General features: G+C 35.1%; 1 protein-coding gene and 1 pseudogene across 3 annotated transcripts in view; one reads left to right on the top strand and one right to left on the bottom strand.

Annotated features, from left to right (window-relative positions):
* Positions 1–25,484, bottom strand: part of LOC105495016 (spermatogenesis associated 6) — a 170,283-nt gene that overhangs the window by 130,292 nt on the left and 14,507 nt on the right. For all 3 annotated transcript variants that reach the window (XM_011764140.3, XM_011764141.3, XM_011764142.3), the window contains exons 2-3: positions 21,864–22,001; positions 20,413–20,461 (exon numbers count right to left, since the gene is read on the bottom strand). In XM_011764140.3, coding sequence (XP_011762442.1) covers positions 20,413–20,461; positions 21,864–22,001 — 187 coding nt within the window. The remainder of the gene's footprint in view (positions 1–20,412; positions 20,462–21,863; positions 22,002–25,484) is intronic.
* Positions 13,822–13,933, top strand: LOC139360435 (U4 spliceosomal RNA; annotated as a pseudogene).

The raw sequence follows: 25,484 nt of genomic DNA, 5'->3' as shown, positions 1-25,484 counted from the left end.
CAAAATTGACCACACAGTTGGAAGTAAAGCACTCCTCAGCAAATGTAAAAGAACAGAAATTATAACAAACTGTCTCTCAGACCACAGTGCAATCAAACTAGAACTTAGGATTAAGAAACTCACTTAAAACCACTTAAGTACAAGGAAACTGAACAACCTGCTCCTGAATGACTACTGGGTACATAACGAAATGAAGGCAGAAATACAGATATTCTTTGAAACAAATGAGAACAAAGATACAACATACCAGAATCTCTGGGACGCATTTAAAGCAGTGTGTAGAGGGAAATTTATAGCACTAAATGCCCACAAGAGAAAGCAGGAAAGACCTAAAATTGACAACCTAACATCACAGTTAAAAGAACTATAGAAGCAACAGCAAACACATTCAAAAGTTAGCAGAAGGCAAGAAATAACTAAGATCAGAGCAGAACTGAAGGAGACTGAGACATAAAAAACCCTTCAAAAAAATCAATGAATCCAGAAGCTGGTTTTTTTGAAGAGATCAACAAAATTGATAGACTGCTAGCAAGACTAATAAAGAAGAAAAGAGAGAAGAATCAAATAGTTGCAATAAAAAATGATAAAGGGGATATCACCACCAATCCCACAGAAATACAAACTACCATCAGACAATACTATAAACACCTCTACACAAATACACTAGAAAATCTAGAAAAAATGGATAAATTCCTGGACACATACACTCTCCCAAGACTAAACCAGGAAGAAGTTGAATCCCTGAATAGAACAATTACAGGCTCTGAAATTGACGCAATAATTAATAGCCTACCAACCAAAAGAAGTCCAGGACCAGACGGGTTCACAGACAAATTCTACCAGAAGTACAAGGAAGAGCTGACACCATTCCTTCAGAAACTATTCCAATCACTAGAAAAAGAGGGAATCCTCTCTAACTCATTTTATGAGGCCAACATCATCCTGATACCAAAGCCTGGCAGACACACACACAAAAAAGAGAATTTTAAACCAATATCCCTGATGAACATCGATGCAAAAATTCTCAATAAAATACTGGCAAACCGAATCCAGCAGCACATCAAAAAGCTTATCCACCATGATCAAGTGGGCTTCATCCCTGGGATGCAAGGCTGGTTCAACATATGCAAATCAATAAACGTAATCCAGCGTATAAACAGAATCAAAGACAAAAACCACATGATTATCTCAGTAGATGCAGAAAAGACCTTCGACAAAATTCAACAGCCCTTCATGCTGAAAACTCTCAATAAATTCGGTATTGATGGAACGTACCTCAACTATTTGTGACAAACCCACAGCCAATATCATACTGAATGGGAAAAAACTGGAAGCATTCCCTTTGAAAACTGGCACAAGACAGGGATGCCTTCTCTCACCACTCTTATTCAACATAGTGTTGGAAGCTCTGGCCAGGGCAATCAGGCAAGAGAAATAAATAAAGGGTATTCAATTAGGAAAAGAGGAAGTCAAATTGTCCCTGTTTGCAGATGACATGATTGTATATTTAGAAAACCCCATCGTCTCAGCCCCAAATCTCCTTAAGCTGATAAGCAACTTCAGCAAAGTCTCAGGATACAAAATCAATGTGCAAATATCACCAGCATTCTTATATACCAATAACAGACAAACAGAGAGCCAAATCACGAGTGAACTCCCATTCACAATTGCTTCAAGTAGAATAAAACAATTAAGAATCCAACTTACAAAGGATGTAAAGGACCACTTCAAGGAGAACTACAAACCACTGCTCGATGAAATAAAAGAGGACACAAACAAATGGAAGAACATTCCATGCTCATGGACAGGAAGAATCGATATGAAAATGGCCATACTGCCCAAGGTAATTTATAGATTCAATGCCATCCCCATTAAGCTACCAATGACTTTCTTCACAGAATTGGAAAAACCTACTTTAAAGTTCATGTGGAACCAAAAAACAGCCGGCATTGCCAAGACAATTCTAAGCCAAAAGAACAAAGCTGGAGGCATCACGCTACCTGACATCAAACTATACTACAAGGCTACAGTAACCAAAACAGCATGGTACTGGTACCAAAACAGAAATATAGACCAATGGAAGAGAACAGAGCCCTCAGAAATAATGCCACACATCTACAACCATCTGATCTTTGACAAGTCTGACAAAAACAAGATATGGGGAAAGGATTCCCTATTTAACAAATGGTGCTGGGAAAACTGGCTAGCCATATGTAGGAAGCTGAAACTGGATCCCTTTCTTACACCTTATACGAGAATTAATTCAAGATGGATTAGAGACTTAAATGTTAGACCTAAAACCATAAAAACCCTAGAAGAAAACCTAGGTAATACCATTCAGGACGTAGGCATGGGCAAGGACTTCATGTCTAAAACACCAAAAGCAATGGCAACAAAAGCCAAGATGGACAAATGGGATCTAATTAAACTAAAGAGCTTCTGCACAGCAAAAGAAACTACCATCAGAGTGAATGGGCAACCTACAGAATGGGAGAATATTTTTGCAATCTACTCATCTGACAAAGGGTTAATATCCAGACCCTACAAAGAACTCAAACAAATTTACAAGAAAAAAACAAACAATCCCATCAAAAAGTGGGTGAAGGATACGAACAGACTTCTCAAAAGAAGACATTTATACAGTCAACAGACACATGAAAAAATGCTCATCATCACTTGCCATCAGGGAAATGCAAATCAAAACCACAATGAGATACCATCTCACACCAGTTAGAATGGTGATCATTAAAAAGTCAGGAAACAACAGGTGCTGGAGAGGATGTGGAGAAGTAGGAACACTTCTACACTGTTGGCGGGACTGTAAACTAGTTCAACCATTGTGGAAAACAGTGTGGTGATTCCTCAAGGATCTAGAACTAGAAATACCATTTGACCCAGCCATCCCATTACTGGGTATATACCCAAAGGATTATAAATCATGCTGCTATAAAGACACATGCACACGTATGTTTATTGTGGCACTATTCACAATAGCAAAGACTTGGAACCAACTGAAATGTCCATCAATGACAGATTGGATTAAGAAAATGTGGCACATATACACCATGGAGTACTATGCAGCCATAAAGAAAAATGAGTTCATGTCCTTTGTAGGGACATGGATGCAGCTGGAAACCATCATTCTCAGCAAACTATTCCAAGAACAGAAAACCAAACACCGCATGTTCTCACTCATAGGTGGGAATTGAACAATGAGAACACTTGGACACAGAAAGGGGAACATCACACACCGGGGCCTGTTGTGGGGTGTGGGGAGGGGGGAGAGATAGCATTAGGAGATATACCTAATGTAAATGACGAGTTAATGGGTGCAGCACACCAACATGGCACATGTATCCATATTTAACAACCCTGCACGTTGTGCACATGTACCCTAGTACTTGAAGTATAAAAACAAAAAGAAATCAAATTTTAGACATGTACATAAGTAAAGTGAAAAATAACAACATAAAAATACAGTCAATTAGCATGTTTTGTGCATTATACATATACTATATTATTATAATAAACTAGAGAAAAACAGTAAGAAAATCATAATGGAGAGAAAATATGTTTACTATTTATTAAGTGGAAATATGTATAAACATGAACATATTCATCAAGAAGTTCTTCATCTTTGTCTTCACATTGAACAGGCTGAGGTAAAGGAGGAAGTAGTGGGGGTTGGTCTTGCTATCTCAGGAACGGCAGAAACAGAAGAAAATGGATCCAAATAGTTCACATTCACTTTGTTCAGGGTCAACTATATAGATACAGTTATTATACATACGTATGTATGTATAATACACACGTGTGTGTGTGTGTGTGTGTGTGTGTGTGTGTGTGTGTGATCCATTTAATAGATCTATTTGATATAACTATTTTGGAAGACTAGAGTCTATCAGAGGTTTGCAACTTCCAGGGGAAGGCTTCAATTATAAACCGTGATCAATTTCGGTCAGTTTCAGCTCTTAGTACAGTAACAGCTACCCAACCCTCAAACCCCAACCCACTGCAGGCAGATATGTACCTTTTTTAGGAGCAACCTGCACACAGGTTTGCCAGGATGGGCAAAAAAAAAAAGATCCTTTCCTCCAAATATTAGAGATTTATACTCTGCTCCCCAATAACAGAGATGCAGATAAAGAGCCTTAGGGCCATGTTGTTGCAGCTCACCCCATTGTTGCAAGCCCCTCCCAAGGACCAGCACCAGCATTCTTCTTCCCCTTTTTATTTTTTTCCCCCTTTTTGGGAGCCTTAAAGAATAGGACATTGAAAAACAATTGCACATACAGAGCAAATTATAAAGTGACTATACATGCTCAGGGGAAGGCTCAGAAAATACTTAAGGAGATACTACATTTATACTTTAGGCTGATCTTCAACACCAAGACAGCACACAACAATGAAAAAATCAAAAACAATAACAAAAAACTAGGGAAACAGGAAAAATTAGAGAAGAGAAAAAATCTGGATTCCAGAGTTACCATATTATTAGAATCAAATGCCCAGTTTTCAACAAAAAATAATCATAAGGGATAAAAGAAACAAGAAATATGCTGCAGTCAAAGGAAGAAAATAAATCAGCAGAAACTATGTGTGAAAAGACTTTATGGCAGATAAATTAGATGAAGACTTTAAAACCACTGTCACAGAGATGCTCAAAAAGAAAAGAAAGATGAAGAGAAGGTCAGAGAAACAATATACGAACAAAATGGAAACATCAATAAAAATATTTAAAAGGAACCAAGAGAAAATGTTGCAGCTGAAACATACAATAACTAAAATGAAAAATTTACTAGATGGACTCAAAGCAGGATTTCCCCAGGGAGAAGAATAAATCAGTGAACCTGAAGATAGGACAATACAAATTATTGAGTCTGAGTAACAGAAATAAAAATAATTGAAGAAAAGTGAGCAGCCTAAGGAATGTGTAGGACACCATCCAAAGGACCAATGGACACACTTGGAAAGTCCATGAAGGAGGAGAGAGAAAGAAGCAAAGAATATATTTAAAGAAACAATGGCTGAAAACTTCTCAAATTTGATGAATGAAATAAACATTCAAGAAGCTCAACAAACTTCAGGAAAGATGAATATAAAAAGTACCACAATAAGACACATTATAAACTTCTAAAAGACAAAGTTGAGAATCTTGAAAACAGCACAAAAGACAAGCAACACATCACTTACAAAAGGTCTTCAAAAAGATTATTAGCAGATACCTCATCAGAAACTGGAGGTCAGAAGGCAGTGGGCTCATATACACAAAATATTTAAAGAGAAAACTAACAAGAATTCTATATCAAGCAAAACTCTCCTTCAAAACTGAAGAAGAAGCTATGATGTCCCTGGAAAAATAAAAACTGACGAAGTTTATTACCATTAGACCTGTCCTGCAAGAAATGTTTAAGAGAGTCCTAAAGGGTGAAATGAAAGGACACTAGACAGTAACACAAAGTCATACAAAGAAATAAAGATCGCAATAAAGGTAAATAAGTGGGAAGTCAGAAAATCTAGTATTATTATAACAATGGGTAATAACTCCACATTTTTGTTTGCAACATATTTTCAAATACTAGTATATATTTTCAATTATTTATGTTTTGGAACACACAAAGTATAAACATGTAATCAGTGTTACAACATTGGTGTGTTAAATATAATCCTCACGGTAATCACAATGAAAACACAAAATACACACAAAAGGAAATGAGAGAGAAACTTGAACAATTCATTACCAAAAATAGCAACTAAACACAAAAGAAGACAGTAATGCAGGAAATAAGTAACAAAAAAGTTGTAAGGCATATAGAAAACAAATAGCAAAATGAAATAAGTATCAGTAATTACGTTAAATGTAAATGAATTAAAGCATCTCAGCAAAAGATAAAGAATGGTAGAATGGATAAAAACATATGTCCTAGGGATATGCTGTCTACAAGGGACTCACTTTAGGTCTAAAGATGCACATATCTTAAAAGTGAAAGGATGGGAAAAGATATTCCATGCAAAAAGTAACTAAAAGAGAGCAGGGGTGGTTATATTAATATCAGACAAAATAGACTTAAAATCAAAAATGATTACAAGTGAAAAAGAGCATTACATATTAATAAAAGGTTCAATGTGGCAAAAAGATTAAATTACATATTAATAAAAGGTTCAATGTGGCAAAAAGATTTAAGAATTGTAAACATTTATACATCTATAAACAGATCATAAAAATATATGAAACAAAAACTGACAGAATTGAAGAGAGAAACAAATGGTTCTACAATAATAGTAAGAGACATCAATAACCACTCTAAATAATGGATAAAACAACCACACAGAAGTTAAGAAAGAAAACAGAGGACCTAAAATAAATAAATAAATAAATAAATAAATAAATAAATAAATAAATAAACAAACAAACCAAATAGCTCTAACAGACATACATTTACCAAACACCCTACCCAACCACAACAACATACATATTTTTCTCAAGTATATATGGGGCATTTTCTAGGACAGACCATATGGTAGACCACAAATTAAATTTTAATAGATTTAGAACTATAGATATACAAAGTATATTCTCTAATCGCAATGGGATAAGGATAGAACTCAACAACAGAAGTAAACTTGGAAAATCCACCAATTTATGGAAATAAAACAACACACTCTTAAATAATCAATAGATTAAAGAAGAAATCATGAGGGAAATTAGAAAATAAATAAAAATTTATTTATTAGAGTTAAATAAAAATGAAAATACAATACCAAAACTTATGGGATACAGGGAAAGCAGTCCTAAGAGATCTATAGCTATCAATGCTTACATTAAAAAATAAGAAAGGGCAGGGTGTAAGCGACTCATGCATGTAATCCCAGCACTTTGGGAGGCCAAGGTGGGTAGACTGCTTGAGTTCACGAGCTCGTGACAGCCTGGGCAACATAGTGAAACCCTGTCTTTACAAAAAATACAAAAATTAGCTGGGCATGGTGGCATATGCCTGTAGTCCCAGCTACTTGGGAGCCTGAGGTGGGAGAATAGCTTGAGCCTGGGAGGCATAGGCTGCAGTGAGTTGAGAACACACCACTGCACTCCAGCCTAGGCAACAGAGCCAGACCTTGTCTCAAAAATAAATAAATAAATATATGAATAAATAAATAAGATCTCAAATCAACAAACTAACTTTATAACTTAAGGACCTAGAAAAGCATAAAACTCCTAAAAATATATAGAACAAAGGCTTCAGGACATTGGATTTAGCAATGATTTCTTGGATAACACAACTAAGGCAAAAGCAATTTTAAAAATACACAAATAGGACTCCATGAAAACTTTAAAATTTTGTGCATAAAAAGGCAGTATCAATGCATAAAAAGGCAATCCAAACAATGGGAGATAACATTTGCAAATAATACGTCTGATAAAAAAATTACAATCTAGAATATACAGAAAATTCCTAAAACAACAACAACAACAAAAATTCAAAAACGAGTAAAATATTTAAATGGACATTTCTCCAAAGAGGATACATAAATGGCTAATAAGCACAAGATGTTCAAGTTCAGTAATAATTAAGAAAATGCAAATTACAACTAAAATGAGATACCATCTCACACTCATTGAACGGGCTATCAAAACAACAGAAAACAAGTGTTGGTGAGGATGTGGAGAAATTGGAATCCTTGTGCAGTTGATGAAAATGTAAAATGATACAGCTACAATGGAAAACAGTATGGCAATTTCTGAAAAAAATTAAAGGTTGAATTACCATATGAGCCAGCAATTCCACATCTGAATATATACTCAAAAGCATGGAAAGTAGGATTGCGAACAGATATTTGTACTCCCATTTCGTAGCAGCATTAGTCACAATAACTAAAACACTGAAGCAACCAAAGTGTCCATCAACGCATAAAGTGATAGGCTAAATGTGATGTATGCATACAATGGATTATCATTCATCCTTAAAAAGGAAGGAAATTCTAACACATGTTACAACATGGATGAACCTAGAAAACATTATGTTACATAAAATAAGCCAGTTAAAAAAAAAAACCATAAATACAACATGATTGTGCTTATCTGAGATACTCAGAGTACTCAAAATCATAGAGATAGGAAACAGAATGGTGGTTGCCAGAGACTGCAGGAGGCGAAAATGGGAATTATTGTTTAATGGGTATAGTTTCAGTTTTACAAGACGAAAAGAGTTATGGAGCTGCATGGTGCATTATGGGCTCACAACATCATAAATGTATTTAATACCACTAAACGGTACACTTAAAATGATTAAGATAGGAAATTTCATTATGTATATTTTACTGTAATAAAAATTACTTCAAGGAGAAAGACTAAATTATATAAAGAAAAGCTTTACGGAGAACTAATTCTGCTGGAACACAAATATTAAGTTAATGTAAACTACATCTACTGGAACATACAATACAATTAATCTTATTTTGTAACTGTCTATTATCTTATAGCTAAAAATAATTTTCCTCCTTCTTCTGTAAAACTTCTCATTTTCCCATGTACTTTTACTGTGAGTTATGAATTAAATGTACTACGATACTCCAGAAATATTACAGCAAAATAGTACATCAAAAGGCTATAGGAAATACCTTACGTGCCAGACTACTGTTAAACCGATGTACTAGCACAAATAGCTGCTATAATAGTTTCTTCTAAATACCTATTTACCTGCCCAAACTATAAAGATAAATTAGTTTGAATATATTTGTTATATAAATCCTTAGTCCTACAAGCTCTCCTGAGGACTGAGTCAGAAATATTCTCATGCACAGACTTTGAGGAATTTATTCTTAGCCTCACACCTTCACCTGAAAGCATTTTAAAAGGGTTTCAAAAAACACTTTACCTGATAGTCCAGATATCAGGTAAGAACTAATTCCTAGAAGCTGAGAAGGAGGAGCTCTAATAAAACTGCTACTTTAGCTCCCTGTAGGCAAGAGAAATAAACAGAAACACCTAGTAACACACTGCAATATAAATAAAGATCATATCTTCTCTTTATCCAAAGGGTGGAAAAAGGAGACTGAAACAGCTATTCTATTATACATTTTCAAATACAATTTACATTTCCTAATCACAAGATTGTAATACTACAAACAGGTGTCTCTAAATAGGACAGTTCCAACAGTCATAAAAATGGTAACAAGAGACAGTTATATGATGCATTTATGATACTTTGCTTAACTCTCTGGATATCAAACACCTAGTAGGTGCCAGGTACTATGCACTAGAGATACAGCAGTGAAAGAAAGAAAGAAAGAAAAAAAAAAAAAAACAGGAAAAATCTCTACTCTTATAAAACTGTTATTCTAGTGAGATAAAAAATTCAAAAATAAATAATATGTCAAATATGTCAGTGCTAGAGAGAGAAACAGGAGAACCATTCATTCCTCTTGCCCTGAGTGGTACTTTTTACACCTTTTGCTTTGGCAAAAATATTATTAGCCTATCCCTTTACTCTCAAAACATATTGGTGTACAAGATACAGATCTAAAGATAATAGAATAGAATTGAGACACTGACCAAAGACGGGTGCTGTTCTATATATGTTGTTAAGAGAAGGCCTCTCTGATTATGATAAATCTGAGGAGTGACTGGAAGTAAGTGAGAGAGCAAGCCATATACACATTTGGAGGAAGAGCTTTTCAGGCAGTACATTTGTAGCAATATAGTGAGAGAACATCTGTGTGCACTTACGAGTGTGTGTGTGTGTGTGTGTCTGTAGATGAAAATCTGCAAACCTTCAGTGAAAGAAGATGAAAATCCAGTTTCAATAGAAAAATCTATGAAATAGAAAACTTTTTCATTCTCTTTCTTGCCTAAAAGTGGTTCCCAGGGTATACATTAGGCATAACTTATTTTGTTCTGGTAGATTCCAGAATTAAAACCATTTCCCTGAAGAGGAAACCTTCTCTATGAATGTAAAATTGCCCTATTATGGCTTTTAATATCATTGGCATTTAATATAATTGTATTAATTTATGTAATATAACTATATAACTAATATAATTTATTAAATTATAATACATACAATCAATATATATCTCCCTAGAGTCTGAGGTGATTCTGGGTCCCTGGAGATTCCTTAGAGGAGCTTACAGGGTATGAAATAGAATTGGAAAGTTCTATAATAATACTAATAGTACTGACGCTAATAATACATCACCAATAATAATAAACAAGGAACATTTTAAGTAATTAGTATGTTCAACTGAGAGGTGAAGCCAGCTGGACTTCCTGGATCAACTGGGGACTTGGAGAACTTTTGTGTCTAAAAGATTGTAAATGCACCAATCAGCACTCTGTAAAAACGCACCAATCAGCGCTTTGTGTCTAGGTAAAGGATTGTAAATGCACCCATAAGCACTCTGTAAAGACACATCAATCAGCACTCTGTCTAGCTAAAGGATTGTAAATGCACCAATTAGCACTCTGTAAAAATGCACCAATCAGTGCTCTGTGTCTAGCTTTAAAAGATTGTAAATGCCCCAATCAGCAATGTGTAAAAACGCAACAATCAGCACTCTGTGTCTAGCTGAAGGATTGTGAATGTATCAATCAGCACTCTGTAAAAACATACCAATCAGGCTCTGGGTCCAGCTGAAGGACTGTAAATGCACCAATCAGCACTCTGTAAAAATCCACCAATCAGCGCTCTGGGTCTAGCTAAAGGATTGTAAATGCACCAATCAGCACTGTGTGTCTAGCTAAAGGTTTATAAACGCACCAATCAGCACTCTGTAAAACGGACCAATCAGTACTCTGTAAAATGGACCAATCAGAGAAGGACGTGGGCAGGGACGAATAAGGAAATAAAAGCTGGCCACCCCAGCCAGCAGCGGTGACCTGCTCAGGTCCCTTTCCACGCTGTGAAAGCTTTGTTCTTTCATTCTTCACAATAAATCTTACTGCTGCTCACTCTTTGGGTCTGTGACACCTGTAAGAGCTGTAACATTCACCACAGAGGTCCGCAGCTTCATTCTTGAAGTCAGCAAAACCAAGAACCCACTGGAAGGAACCAACTCCAGACACACAAGGACTGTCAGAATCATTTGATCTGAGGTTACTCAAGGATCTGACCATTTATAGACTATCCAGTTAAAGGGGTGCTAGGGTCCCCTTGAGAATCTGGAGCATGTTCAATTTGTTTTTTAATAACACATTTTTAATTAATAAATTTTTGATTTTAGGCAGACAGATAAGCACATACTAGTTTTGTATTTTAGACAACAGGAAATGTATATATGACTCAATTCCAGTACTAGAATAGGTAGGTGAAAATTCCAGAAGATTCCACATTGGTTCAATAATTTTCCTTACTTGAAATTCTTCTCTATGCTTCCACTGACATACAGCCAAACTGATTAAGTTATTTGGGCTTGACTTTATATTTTATTTAAATGGGTTATTTCTGTCATTTCTGCTATCATTCTGTGTTTAAATTTAAAGGCTCAGTACTATGGAGACACATTGTAGGAACATCTATGAGGTGCTGCCGGGGCATCTATTCCTCTCCTTTCCCCTTCCGTTACAGATCTATGTAGTTTTTAAAAAGCTAACACTTGTACCACCTGAACGAAAGGCAGAACATGTGTATATAGGCTACGTCAACAGCATACTACATCCTCCTTTCTACTCTGATTAGAATAAACCTCAAAGCTTGATGAAAAGTATGGAACACAGACCTCTTACTTATTCTTAAGGATATGGTGGGGAAGATATGAGGCCTGAGACCACTGCAATTTTGCTGCTATTAATTTTGCTGCCATACATGAGATTAAGATTCAAGAAAATATAACAATTATAAATGTATAAGCAATTAAGGCAGAGCCTCAAAATAAATACATCACACTAGGTCCAATTAGGAAAGAGAAGCCACACAGGAAAAGTTTAATATAAAGAACAGTTAATTATAACAGGGTATTCAAGGAGTAAGAGACTGTCTAAGAAGATGTAAAAAGAATTTAAAATAATATAGGAATAGCAGGTAGAGAAGCAGCCATTACCCCTAGGGCTCAGAGTACCAACAAAAAAACTACATAAGCCCTCTTGCCCAGTGTCGAGATCAGACCTTGTTGGAGAGGGTACAGTCTGGGCTTACTGAAAGAGAAGTCACTCTAGTGCTGTGCCAGTGGTACATACTGAAAATCTGCCCTGTGGAACTTGCCAGAAATTCTCCCTCTAGGATACCAGGGAGGCTATTTACAGGGAGATATTTCACCAGAAGCTTCACTGTAGAACCATCCAAAGAGAGGCCAACTGGGGGAAAACACTGCAGACCACCCTGTATTGCAATACCTGGCCACTTGAGAAGCTACATGGCCTTCAGAAGCCTGGTGCTGGAAAAAGTCAAGTGAATACATTGGTACCTGGAAGCAAAATCTGTTCCCCTGCAGTATTTCTTCAGGGTCCTCTAATATACAAAGCTTCAGTACCAGGTAGAGGAAAAAAAAAAATTTAAGGGTTTAAGTCAATTTCCACAGAACAGGAAAGAAGACTGAATTTGGTTAGGTGCAATAAATTGATAACCAGCAGATTATATGAAGCAAAACCTGATATAAATGAAAGAAGATATAATTCAATAATTATAATTAGACATTTAAATACCTTTCTCTTAGTAATTAGTAAAACAACCAACTCTCCCAAAAGAATACAATCAGAATGCACAAGACTTGAACATTACCAACTTAAATGACAGAAATAGATTGATACAGAATAATCAATCAATGACAACAAAATACAGTTGACCTTAACTGCATAGGTCCATTTATACACGAATTTTCTTCTGCCTCTGCTACCATTGAGACAGCAAGACCAACCTCTTCTCTTTCTCTTCCTCCTCAGCCTGCTCAACATGAAGATGATGATAGACTTTTATGAACTTCTACTTAAAAAATAGTAAATATATTTTCTTTTTTCATGGTTTTCTTAACATTTGCTTTTCTCTAGCTTACTTTATTATAAGAATATAGTATATAATATATATAACAAACAAAATATGTGTTAAATTGACTGCTTATGTTATTGGTAACGCTTCTAGTCAAGAATAGGTTATTACTAGTTAAGTTTTCAGGGGAGTCAAAAGTTATACGTGGCTAGGCACGGTGGCTCATGCCTATAATCCCAGCACTCTGGGAGGCCAAGGCAGGTGGATCACCTGAGGTCAGGAGTTCCAGGCGAGACTGGGCAACACGGCGAAACCCCACATGTACCGAAAATACAAAAATTAGCCGAACATGGTGTCACGCATCTGTAGTCCCAGCTACTCAGGAGGCCGAGGTAGGAGAATCACTTGAACCTGCGAGATGGAGCGTGCAGTGAGTTGACATCACACCACTGCACTCCAGGCTTGGCGACAGGGTAAGACTCCATCTCAAAACAAAAAAACGTTATACATGAATTTTCGATTACATGGGGGAGACAGCACCCCTAACTCCCATCTTGTTCAAAGGTCAACTGTACACAATCTTTTCAAGTGCACTTGGAACACTCTCAAGACCATAAGATAAGCCATAAACAAGCCTCAATAAATATAAAAAAGTTAAAATCTTACAAATTATGTTCTCTCACGACAACAGAATTAAATTAGAATCAACTTTAGAAAGAAATATAGGAAATCCCCAAATATTTGGAAATAAGATATTTCAAAAGAACCCACGGTCAAAGAAGATATCAAACCAAAAAAAATTGGACAATATCTTAAAATTAATGGAAACAAAAATAACATCAAAATTTATGAAATAGGGCAAAGTCAGGGGGAAGATGGAAATTTACACTTTTAAAAGCTTGTATTAAGTTTTGCACATTGGTAGTATCGTAGCCAATGAGATTTATCCAAGGCATGATTATTGCTAATAAAAAGTTTATATTAGAAAGGAAAAAAATATCTGTAATCAATCATCTATGCTTCCACCTCAAGAAGCTGCCAGCCTGAGCAAAATGGCAAAACCCCATCTCTACAAAAAATAAAAAAATTAGCTGGGCATGGTGGCATATGCCTGTGGTCCCAGCTACTTGGGAGGCTAAGGTGGAAAAATCACTTGAACCTAGGATGTAGAGGCTGCATTCAGCCATGTTCATGCTACTGTACTCCAGCCTGGGTGACAGAGCAAGATCCTGTCTCAAAAAAAAAGGATAAGCTGAAAAAGGATGAGTAAATCATAGGCAAAGTAGGTACAGGTTGAATATCCCTAATCCAAAAACATGAAATCTGAAATGTCCCAAAATCCAAAACTTTTTGAATGCTGACATTATGCCACAAGTGGAAAATTCCACATGTATCATCACATGATGGGTCACAGTCAAAATGCAGGCACGCAACAAGTTTATTCAGGGTCCCCACGGGAAAAAAAGACGTTCTCCATCCGCATCAGCAGCAATCTTTTCTGAGCACACCCATATTCCACCACACAAGCACACCTACAAAAGGTAATAAAATGGCATGTGTGTAGGCTGAACATGCCAATGGCAAGTTCCCTACAATGCCTCACTCCATATAAATTCAGAGTCAGAAATGATGGTGATGTCAAATAATCACAGACTGTCCACACAGGTGGCTGAGATAGTGACACGTTTGCTTTCTGATGGCTCAATATACACAAAATTTGTTTCATGCACAAATTATTTAAAATATTGTATAAAATTACCCTCACACTCTTTGTACAAGGTATATATGAAACATAAATAAATTTCATGTTTACATTTAGGTCTCATCCACAAGATATCACATTATGAATATATGTGAATAATCCAAAATCCTTCTACAAGGACCAAACATTTCTAGTCCCAGGCATTTTGGATAAGAGACACTCAACCTGTAGAAGGAAGAAATACAAAGATCAAAATGAAAATCAATGAAATAGAACAGAAAGAAAGAATAGACAAAAATCATTGAAATAAAGAAATTGTTTCTTCAAAAATATCAAACTGATAAACTTTTAGGCTAACCATCCAAGAAAAAAGACAGAAAACACAAATTGCCAAAATCAAGAATGAAAAAGAGAACATTGCTACTAATCTCGCAGAAATTAGAAGGATCCTAAGGGGAAAAGATGAACAACCTTATGCAAACAAGGTAGACATCTTAGATGAAAGACAAATACCTAGAAGACACAAATGTCAGAGCTAACTCAAAAAGAAATAAACATATAACAGAAATTTGATACAGTAATTTAAAACCTTCCCACAAAGAAAAGCCCAGGCCCAAATAGCTTTGCTGATAAATTGAAACAAATATTTAAAGATAAAATAATTCCAATTCTAAACGAACTCTTCCAGGTAACAGAGAAAGAGGGAACATTTCTCAATCTATCATATGAGGCCAGTATTACCTGGATAACAAAGCAAGAAAATGAAATTATAAAACTACAGACCAATAGTCCTCATAAAGAGACACAAAAAAATAATTAACAAAATATTAGCAAACTAATATTCTGATTCTGGGAAAATATACAAGAATTTATATTTTATTAGTTTGCTAATATGCTGATTCTGGGAAAATAAAACCGATTCTGGGAAAATATAAAAGGACTATATACTATGACCAAGTACAATTTATCCCAGAAATGACATGTCTGTTTAACACTGGAAAATCAATTAATGTAATAAACCACATTAACAGAATGAAGGGAAAAATCACATGATTACCTTGACATGGAAGAATGTACTTGACAAAATCCAATACCCACTCATGATAAAACCTCTCAAACAGCCCAGATTAGATCTCTTCATCTTATATAAATCATAGAGAATCTTCTGATAAAGGGTATCTCTCTTACAAGAAAAACCACAGCCAACCTCACATTTTATGGAAGATTGAGTATTTTTCCCCTAACATCAGAAACAAGGCAAGAATGTCTATGTTTACCACTTCTAGTCAACACTGTACTGAAGGTCCAAGCCAGTGGAGGAAGAAGAAGAGCAGGAGGAGGAAGAGAGGGAACAAGAGAGGGAGGAGGAAGATGAAGAAGAAGAGGGAGAGGAAGAGGAAGAAGAGGAGAAACGAAAGTAAAGGTACACAGATTGGAAAGAAAAAAGTAAAACTGCCATTATTCTCAGATCATATAATTCTGAATATAAAAATTAATCTACAAGAACAACAATAAAAAACCTACCTGAACTAAAAAATGTTTAGCAGGTGCAGAGTTCAAGATATATAAAATCTATTTTATTTCTAAAATACAGCATACAAGAATTTAAAAATAAAATTAATGAAACAATTCTATTCATAATAGCATCAAAAATAATAAAATACTTGGAAATAAATCCAACAAAAGAAATGCATACTGTATACTAAAAACTCTAAAACATTGTTGAGAGAAATTAAAGATCTAAAAAAAAAAAAAATGAAAAGACATACCAGGTTCATAGATCAGAGATTTAATAGGTTTAAGAAAGCAGTTCTCCCCTAAATTCATCTCTAAATTCAACACTATTTCTGTCAACACTGTTCCTATTCAACATTCTTCTTACGTAGTTCCAAGCCAGCTTTTATGTTGAAACTGACAAGCTGACTCAAATTTATATGATATGCAGAGGACCCAGAAATAGTCAAAACAAAGTTGAAGAACTTACACAATATAACTTCAAAACTTACCATAAAGTTAAAGACAGTGGTACTGACATAAGGATAGACATACAGATGAGTGGAACAGGCTAGACAGTCCAGAAGTAAACCCCCACATTTACAGTCAATTGGTTTTCAACAAAGGTGCAAAGATGATTAAATGAGGAAAAGGACTGTCGTATCAACAAATGATGCTGAGACAATTGGATAGCCATCCATCAAAAACAAACAAAAAAACTACACCCTTACCTCACACCATACATAAAATGTAACTCAAACTATATGATAGGCCTAAAGGCAAGAGATAAAAATATAAAATGTCTAGAAGAAAAGACAGGAGAAAATGTTTGTGACCTTGGGTTAGGCAAATATTTCATAGACATGACAGCAAAACCATTTTAAAAATTGATAAATTAGACTAAATAACTTTCGGTTCTCAAAAGACACCATTGAGAGAATAAAAAGACAAACCGCAGACTGGGAAAAGTATTTACAAATCATATATCTGATAAAGGATTTATATTTAGAATTTTTTTTTTAAAAAAACTTACAACTCAATACAAAGACAACCCATTGCAAAACTGGGCAAAAGATTTGAATAAGAATTTTACAAGAAAAAATGAATAGCTAATAAGCTCATGTAAATATGTTCAAAATCATTAGTCACTATTAAATTGCAAATGAAAAATACAATAAGCTACTGTTACACACCATCCAAAAGACTGACAATATCAAATCTTGAGGATGATGTTGAGAAATTGAAACATTCATACATTGTTGGCGGGAATGTAGAATGGTACAGTAATTTGGAAAACAGGTTGACAGTTTCCTAAAATTCTAAACATACACTTAGCACACAACCCAGCACATATCCACATATTCATACCAACATGATTCATAATTGCCCAAAACTGAAAACAGTCCAAATGTCCATCAAATAGTCAATGTGGAAGGGAAACATTCCATACAACAGAATACTATTCAGCAATAAAAAGGAATGAACTACTTGGATGTAGAACAACATGAATGATTCTGATAAACATTACTCTAAATGAAAAGAAACCAGAGAAAAAAGACTATATATTATATAACTCTTCAGATGAAATTTTTAGAAAAGGCAAATATAGAGAGACAGAAAATACATTGGTTTCTGGGGACTGGGAGGTGGGCATAGGGACTGACTGCAAATAGGCATCAGGAACTTTTTGGGGTGGTAGAGACATTCTAAATTGGAAAATGATGATGATACACAATTGTATAAATCTTCTAGAAATCATTTTAACTATAGTTACAATGGGTGAATTTTATGACATATAAATTATACCTCACTAAAGCTGTTAAATAAAGTAAGGGAAGCAGGGAATGAAGGATTTGCCCTGCCTTTCCTCTAGGAACTATATTTCAAAGTAACAAAATTGCTGATTAGGAAAATTTCTCTTATAGAAAAATTCTAGTTAATAAATACAAAAGAATGACAATATTAGGAAAATAGTAATGTGCAACCCGTAAGGAAAAAATAGATCTCAAGGGATACTACAGCTATTACATGAAAAGCTGATGAGGCGCCTTATAATGGAGGAATCAGGCTGATGCTGTCTGGAGCCAAATTATCATTCTTAGCATGACTAAATGTAAAACAATCAGATATTTTATGCAACTTGACATAATGCCATTAAGTACACAGCACCAACTATGAAGATTTCTTGCTAAAGTAACAAAATAAGCCAGAATCTAATCAAACCTCTATGTCTAATTATCAGTTTATAAAACAAGTAATAAACAATCTAAGCAACATTTTAAGGAAGCAATCAGCCAAACCCAAACTGTATGACATTCTAAATGACCTAGTTTTTCTAACAAACCCATAGTATTAAAAACAAAAAAAAAGTGTAGGACACTACTACAGGAAAAAAGAGAGAAATCAACATATATGGTGTGTGAACCACACCTGATTTTAACAAATCAATTGCAAAAAGACACTTTGGGGATAACTAGGGATATGTGAATTATGACTGTTTGATTTTATTAAGAAATTACTGATTTTGTTAGGTGTGATACCAGAATGGCAGTTCTATATTTTTTAAAGCCTTTATCTGTTAGAGGCCATACCAAAGTATTTATGGTGAAATGACATAATGCATAGGATTTGCTTTTAAATATTCCAGCAATGCTCTTCAGGTGGCAGAGTGAACATGTAATAAGATTGGCAAAATGCCAAAAATTATTCAAGCTGGGTGACAGATACACAGGATTTTATCACATTCTATTCTCTCCATTTTTAGTGTTGGTATTATAAACTCATCCATTTTTTTTTAAATTAAGGAACCAAAAAAGATTGCAAAACGGTATAGTAAGGGAGGAGTAAAAGACAAAAGAGCTCAAAGCACATTAGAGAGGTCAAGGATAAAGACTAACATGGAAGTAATCAGAGGATAGCTAATACATGAAGCCAAGTCTTTGGAGAGTATTATATAAGGAGACACCATAAACAAAGTATAAAAAGAGATCAGAGAAGAAAGCCAGTGGAATATTAATATTTGAAGATAGGGCAGAGAAAGATGAATTTAAAAAGGATACGAAAAAGTAGAATACTGGTGGTTGGGAAGAGAGCCCAAGGAAAAAAAAATCAGGGAAATCAAAGAAAGAAAATTTCCAAAAAATAATAACCACTAAGTACACTTCTTATAACCTCAAAATTTCAAATCAAATGGGACAAAAAAGGCATTATTTTTTAACAGAAGAATTTCAAAATGAGAGAAATGTTTATCTTCACTTTTTTTTAAGATACACAGTTTCCCAGATACTGAACAAGATGTTCAGTAAACATTAAAATTCGTATATCCATTAGCACCAAACTGCCATCTAGCTAGTCTGCTGCAGTGGAAAATATAATACCAAGGGCTAGAACAGCTATACAAAATAAATAAGATACTGACATTGGCCATAAAGAGTTATTGGGAGAAGAGTCACTAAACTATAAGCTCCATGAGATAGACAATGGGCCAGATTTTTCCTCCCTATATACCCAGATTCTTGCATGTTCCAGGCTACATGTTTCTACATTGCTAGAGTTGCAATGGGACCAGCAGGGGAGGCCAAATGGAAAGGAAAGTTAATAATGATTATGCTCAATTTTACTGGCCTTTGGAGCCACAGTTATACATTACATCAATCTGGTGATCCCAGAGCCCTTTCTAATTACAATGATAAATTAACAGAGCTTTTCATTTAACACCCAGAGCTTAAAAAGTGTACACTCTTGCATTGCTGCTCTCACAAATAGTTGTATCTTTTTATAGTTGATTCTGAGTACTTTCAAGAATTTACTTGTTACGTAGAGCCTTGGAAAAATGTATTTTTCAAATAATTTATTAATGTAATGAATACAATGTAAAGTGCAAAAGCATATATTTTAAGCTATCATTACTTTGATCTTATTCACTCTCTTGACTTGAAATACACTGAAGTTGAAGACATATTTCTGTTTGCAGGGCAAAATCTCACGTAACATGAATCTCTATCATTATATCACAAACACCCCATATCGTCTTAATCAATAAAAAGTTTAAATAAGTCTCAGTTTTCCATAAACCAAACACACAAAAAAAGAAGTAATTCTCAGCCTCTCTGCAGCATATACATCTTTTATTATTTCCAGGAATATTCTGAAATTCTAAAAAGTATTAAAAAGTCTCAGCTCAAGATTTTTTAAGTTCTACTAACCCCTTTTAAACTTTTATTTAACCCAAGATTAAAGATCATAAGGATAATAAATCCTAAAATGTCTTAGAATCAGGAATTAAAAAGTTAAAAAACTTACATTCAAGCTGTGTAACCACATCTCCAGGATCTACTGCTTCCGGGAACACCTACAGTGAGAAGATATAGGGAGAGGCAGGAAGGAAGATATGTATGAATATTTTTTTCTCCCCTCATTCCCAAAATATCATTCCTTTCACAATCACAGAAACTTTTGACATTATTGAGAACTGTCAGTTCCTCTCTGCTTCCCATCACTACAAAATATTCTACAAATAAACTTTACAGCTTGCGCTGCCCCTGTCTCCAACTTCCTCTGCTAGTATTCTTCCTCCTGTTACCATGATCATACTAGGCCTTCTTGGTGTTCCTCCAATGCATCAAGATTATTCTCAACAACAAGTCTTTATATTTGTTATTCCTCTACTTAGAATGCTCTTCTCCTAGACCTTCAAATAAGAGTGATATAATTTCATAATTCAGGCTCAGCTTAAATGCTATTGCCTTCTCTGACCACCTTTTACAATAGACAATCCCCCAAATCCCCGTACCCGCCCATTACCCTCTTCATGCACTTATCACTATCTAAAATTATTCACATATTTATTTGGTTATTGTCTGTTTCCCCCATTACAATGAAAGCTCCCAGAGGGGAGGATTTTGCCTTGTTTACCATATGTCCTCAGTGCCTAGAAAAGTCCACGGAATAGAGTAGGTTCTGGAGAAAAAGAAGAAAGAAGGAATAAGGGAAGAAAGGAAGGTGAGAAGAAAGGAAAGATGAGAAAGAAGGAAATTAAAAAGTAAGAAACACAATTGGTAATAATTAACCAAAAGCAGCAGTTTTAGGGGGAAAAAAAGACTTACAGAAGGAAGTACCAAGAAACAGTCATAAGTAAAATACTGTATATTCTTTGTTTTATAGATGGAGTCTCACTCTGTCACCCAGGCTGGAGCGCAATGGTGCAATCTCCTCTTACTACAACCTCCACCTCCCAGGTTCAAGCAATTTTCCTGCCTCAGGCCCCGGAGTAACTGGGATTATAGGCATGCACCACCACATACGGCTATTTTTCGTATTTTTAGTAGAGACAGGGTTTCACCATTTTGACCAGGCTGGTCTCAAATTCCTGACCTCAGGTGATCCACCCGCCTCGGCCTCCCAAAGTGCTGGGATTACAGGCATGAGCCACCGCGTCCAGCTGATATATTCGCATCTATTAATGACTTTGCTCTCTTTTTATGAAAATCATTATTTAGAAATCAAGATTCTATGTTACATAAAGTCCACTAAATCAATTTTAGGAATAAGCTAATCAAACGAAAAAAGGCAAGTGATTCAATGCATATTTAATGCAAATTTTCAAGCTTCCAGACTTAAGTTACCAATATCCTTTTGAATTAAACCAAAGCACACAGTCAGCAGTAATAATTTCTGTTATGGGCTTTTATTCAAAAATTGGAACCACTTTGATTTTTTTGTTTGTTAATACTTGATCTGATATTTGAACTCACCTTTTCAAACACCATTCTGGCATTGAAGACCAGTGGAAAAGTGGCTGGGACACATTGTGTCTTTTTGTATTGGCCAAACACACAGATGCTAAGATAGATGTCCTCTTTGTCTTTAAGCACGACTCCTGGGCAAGTTACCTGAAAGAAATTAGATAAAATGGATGTAACTGCTTTATAAATTCCTTGAACTATCCTACTAAAATAACTTATTATCAAATATTACATAAAAACATTAGTCTGCTAACCTAATAAAAAATACAAATAAAAAGAGAGAGAGAGAGAGGGACAGAGACAGACTAGTGTTTACAGATTTAAATGAAATGCTTTTATAACTTCCATCCCTCTGAGAAAACTATGATTTTACATTTGGTTACTTGTGCCACATTTGAAGTTCTATGTACTAGCTCTTGGGACAGACACTAATAGTTTTAAACAGTCAGCCTGAGGCTCCCACTTTATGCTGAATGCTGACATAAAGTTACTCAGTATCATTTAATCACAAGATTAACACTCAGCAGAAATAAAACATTATAGTAGAGAATAAAAAAACCACTGATAAAAACTACAAATCTGACTTCTACCACCCAAAATCGCAGTTCACAGATACCTTCATCAAAAGCAATATGACAAAGTTTCAAAGCTAATAAATTGAAAGTTTCTAGCCAATAAAGTACTTTTTACATATTAAATTGTACTTAACTATTCTCATTGTGCTTGACAGAAAATATAGGCATAAAATGTGTGGTTATTAAATAACACATAGCACAGTCTCTCCAGTACCTACCATATTCTATTGCCAGTGATCAACTACACCCTTAGCAGAATATTAAAGGCTCTCTAAGATTTGAGTCCAATATAATGTTACCCAACACTCCCAACAACACATTCAAAGTACATTTTTTATTGTTCTCTTTTCTTGACTCATGTTCTTTCATCATCTGTATAATGTAACATAATATAATATAATGTAAGGAGCAGTAACTCCTTACTACTCCATTCCATCTCCTCCTCATTTATTCCTACCACCTGCCAAGACATATATCAATGAATATCTCCTACACAAAACTTCTCTTGATTCACCATTATTCGATTCAACCTAATTCAAACATTTATTATGAACTTACTATATGCAAGTAAGTAGGTCTTAAATTTCTGTAGCATTTTGTAATTATGGTACAAATTATTGTGTACATGCATTTTAATTAAGTGGGTACATATCACCTCTTGATCATAAATTTCCTGAGGACAGAAATTTTCTTATCATCATCATTGTATCCAAAGATACAGACTTTCAATATTAAGAAAAAGCATAGAGGTTATCTAGTCCAGCTTTGAGTTTTTTATATGTGAAACAAACAGAGCCCCAGGAAAGTTAAAGTGATCTACTAACTTAAGGTCACAAAGTAAATGAGTTATAAGATTAAATAAGTTAATATATTCAAAGTGCTTACAGCAGTGCTTGACAGAACATTCATTAATACTATCATAATTATTAGATTAAAAACCATATCATCTGCCATCTTACCACACTATTACATTGAATAAATGAACTTCACATCCTTTTGTATATACTAATTATCTTCTGTGCTAGCTATTTGACACCATCTCCCTGTTACCCTATGTTCCACTTTTGCTCTAATATATTCCCAATTGATCATTAAAATAAGGGTCCTTAGCAAATCTCATTCTGTCCATAAGGTTCATTTCTTGCTTTGCCTCATTAAAACTAAAACCATCTTAAGATTCCCTCTAAATCTGCGCTGTCCAAAATGGTAGGCACTAGCCAATTACGCCCAGAGATATAGCTAGTCTAACTTAAAATGCGCTGTAAGTGTAAAATACAAATGGATTTTTAAGACTCAGTAAAAAAATCTGTAAAATATTTCATTAATAACTGTTATATTAATTGCATGTTGAAATGATATTTTGAATACATTGATTTAAATAAAATATATTATTACTTTTGACTACTTCTTCAATTTTTTTGTTTTTTTTTGAGACAGAGTCTCACTCTGTTACCCAGGCTGGAGTACAGTGGTGCGATCTCGGCTCACTGCAAGCTCCACCTACTGGGTTCACGCCATTCTCCTGCCTCAGCCTCCAGAGTAACTGGGACTACAGGCACCCGCCACCACCCCTGGCTAATTTTTTGTATTTTTAGTGGAGACAGGATTTCACTGTGTTAGCCAGAATGGTCTTGATCTCCTAACCTTGTGATATGCCTGCCTTGGCCTCCCAAAGTGCTGGGATTACAAGCGTGAGCCACCACACCTGGCCTACTACTTTAACCTTTTTAATTGTAGCTATTAGAAAATTTAACTTTATATACTTGGCTCAAATTTGAGGCTCTTACATTTTTTTCTGGACAGTACTGCTCTAATTATCCTCACTGGAAACTGCTGAATCTCTATCCAATTTGTAACATATGCAAGAAGGCATTACTTGTTTTTTCCATCTACAATTCTACAAATTCTGCTGTCTCTTAAAAGAACACCCAGAAGCTCTCCAAAAAGAAAGCCAGAAAAGGGAAGTTAAAGGAAATCAGATGGGTGGTTGACTTAAATCACCTCGACAAGCTACGACATAGACTTGGCAATTCAGAAGCGCATACACATGTGCAAAGCTGCTCATGTGCCCAGAGATGACCTGAGAAAGCCATAACCCTTCATCTCTGGCTGACCTTGAGGCTTTGAGAAAGTTGGAAGTGAAGGCTAAGGCAGAGTTGTAAATGGCTGCCAGGGCACAGAAAGCATACCCCAGCACATACACAGAGAACCTTGACAATGGCTGAAAGACCTCTTGGTTCAAACATTTAAGGAAATAGAAGGCCAATCTTTAGGAGACCATAAAGTTAACTGAGCAAAGCTGTCAGTGGCTACACATGACAAAGATTACAGATTTTACAGAGTTAGTTCAGGAAATTAATTAAACAAAAAACAATAATACCAGACAACAAACTCAGGAGAAAGGGAGGGAGCTCTGATTTACACAGTCCCACATAATTTAAAAAGTCCAATTTTCAACAAAAATTACAACATGCAAAGAAATAGGAAGCACAGCCCATACAAGGGGGAGGGGGAAGAAAAGAAAAAAGAGCAGTCAATAAAAACTGTCCCTGAGGAAGCCCAGAAGTTGGGCTTACTAAACAAAGATCTGAAATCTATTATAAATAAAACAAAGAACTAAAGGAAATCGTGCCTAATGATCTAAATGAAAGTATGGCAATGCTGTCTCATCAAATAAGAAATATCAGCAAAAAGATAAAAATTTTTAACAGAACCAAATAAAAATTCTAGAGTTAAAAAAGAGCCAAAATTAAATTAAAAATTCACTAGAGAAGTTCAAGAGGAGATATGAGCTGTCAGAAGAAAGAATAACGGAACCTGAAAATATGTCAATTAAGATTATCTAGTCTGATTAACAGAAGGAAAAATGAACAGAGTTTAAGACCTGTGGGATACCACCAAGCACAGTAAAATAAATATAATGGGAGCCTCAGAAAGGATATCACAAGAAATGATGTATGAAATCTTCTTATCTTTAAAGAAAACCAATCAAAAAATCAAACAAGATAAAAGAAATCAAGGGAGGATAACTTCAGGCCAGGAGTTCAAGACCAGC

This window comes from Macaca nemestrina, chromosome 1, assembly GCF_043159975.1.
Source record: "Macaca nemestrina isolate mMacNem1 chromosome 1, mMacNem.hap1, whole genome shotgun sequence".
NCBI lineage: Eukaryota > Metazoa > Chordata > Mammalia > Primates > Cercopithecidae > Macaca > Macaca nemestrina.
Note: the sequence above shows the minus strand (reverse complement) of the source record. Positions and strands in the feature narration are given on the sequence as shown.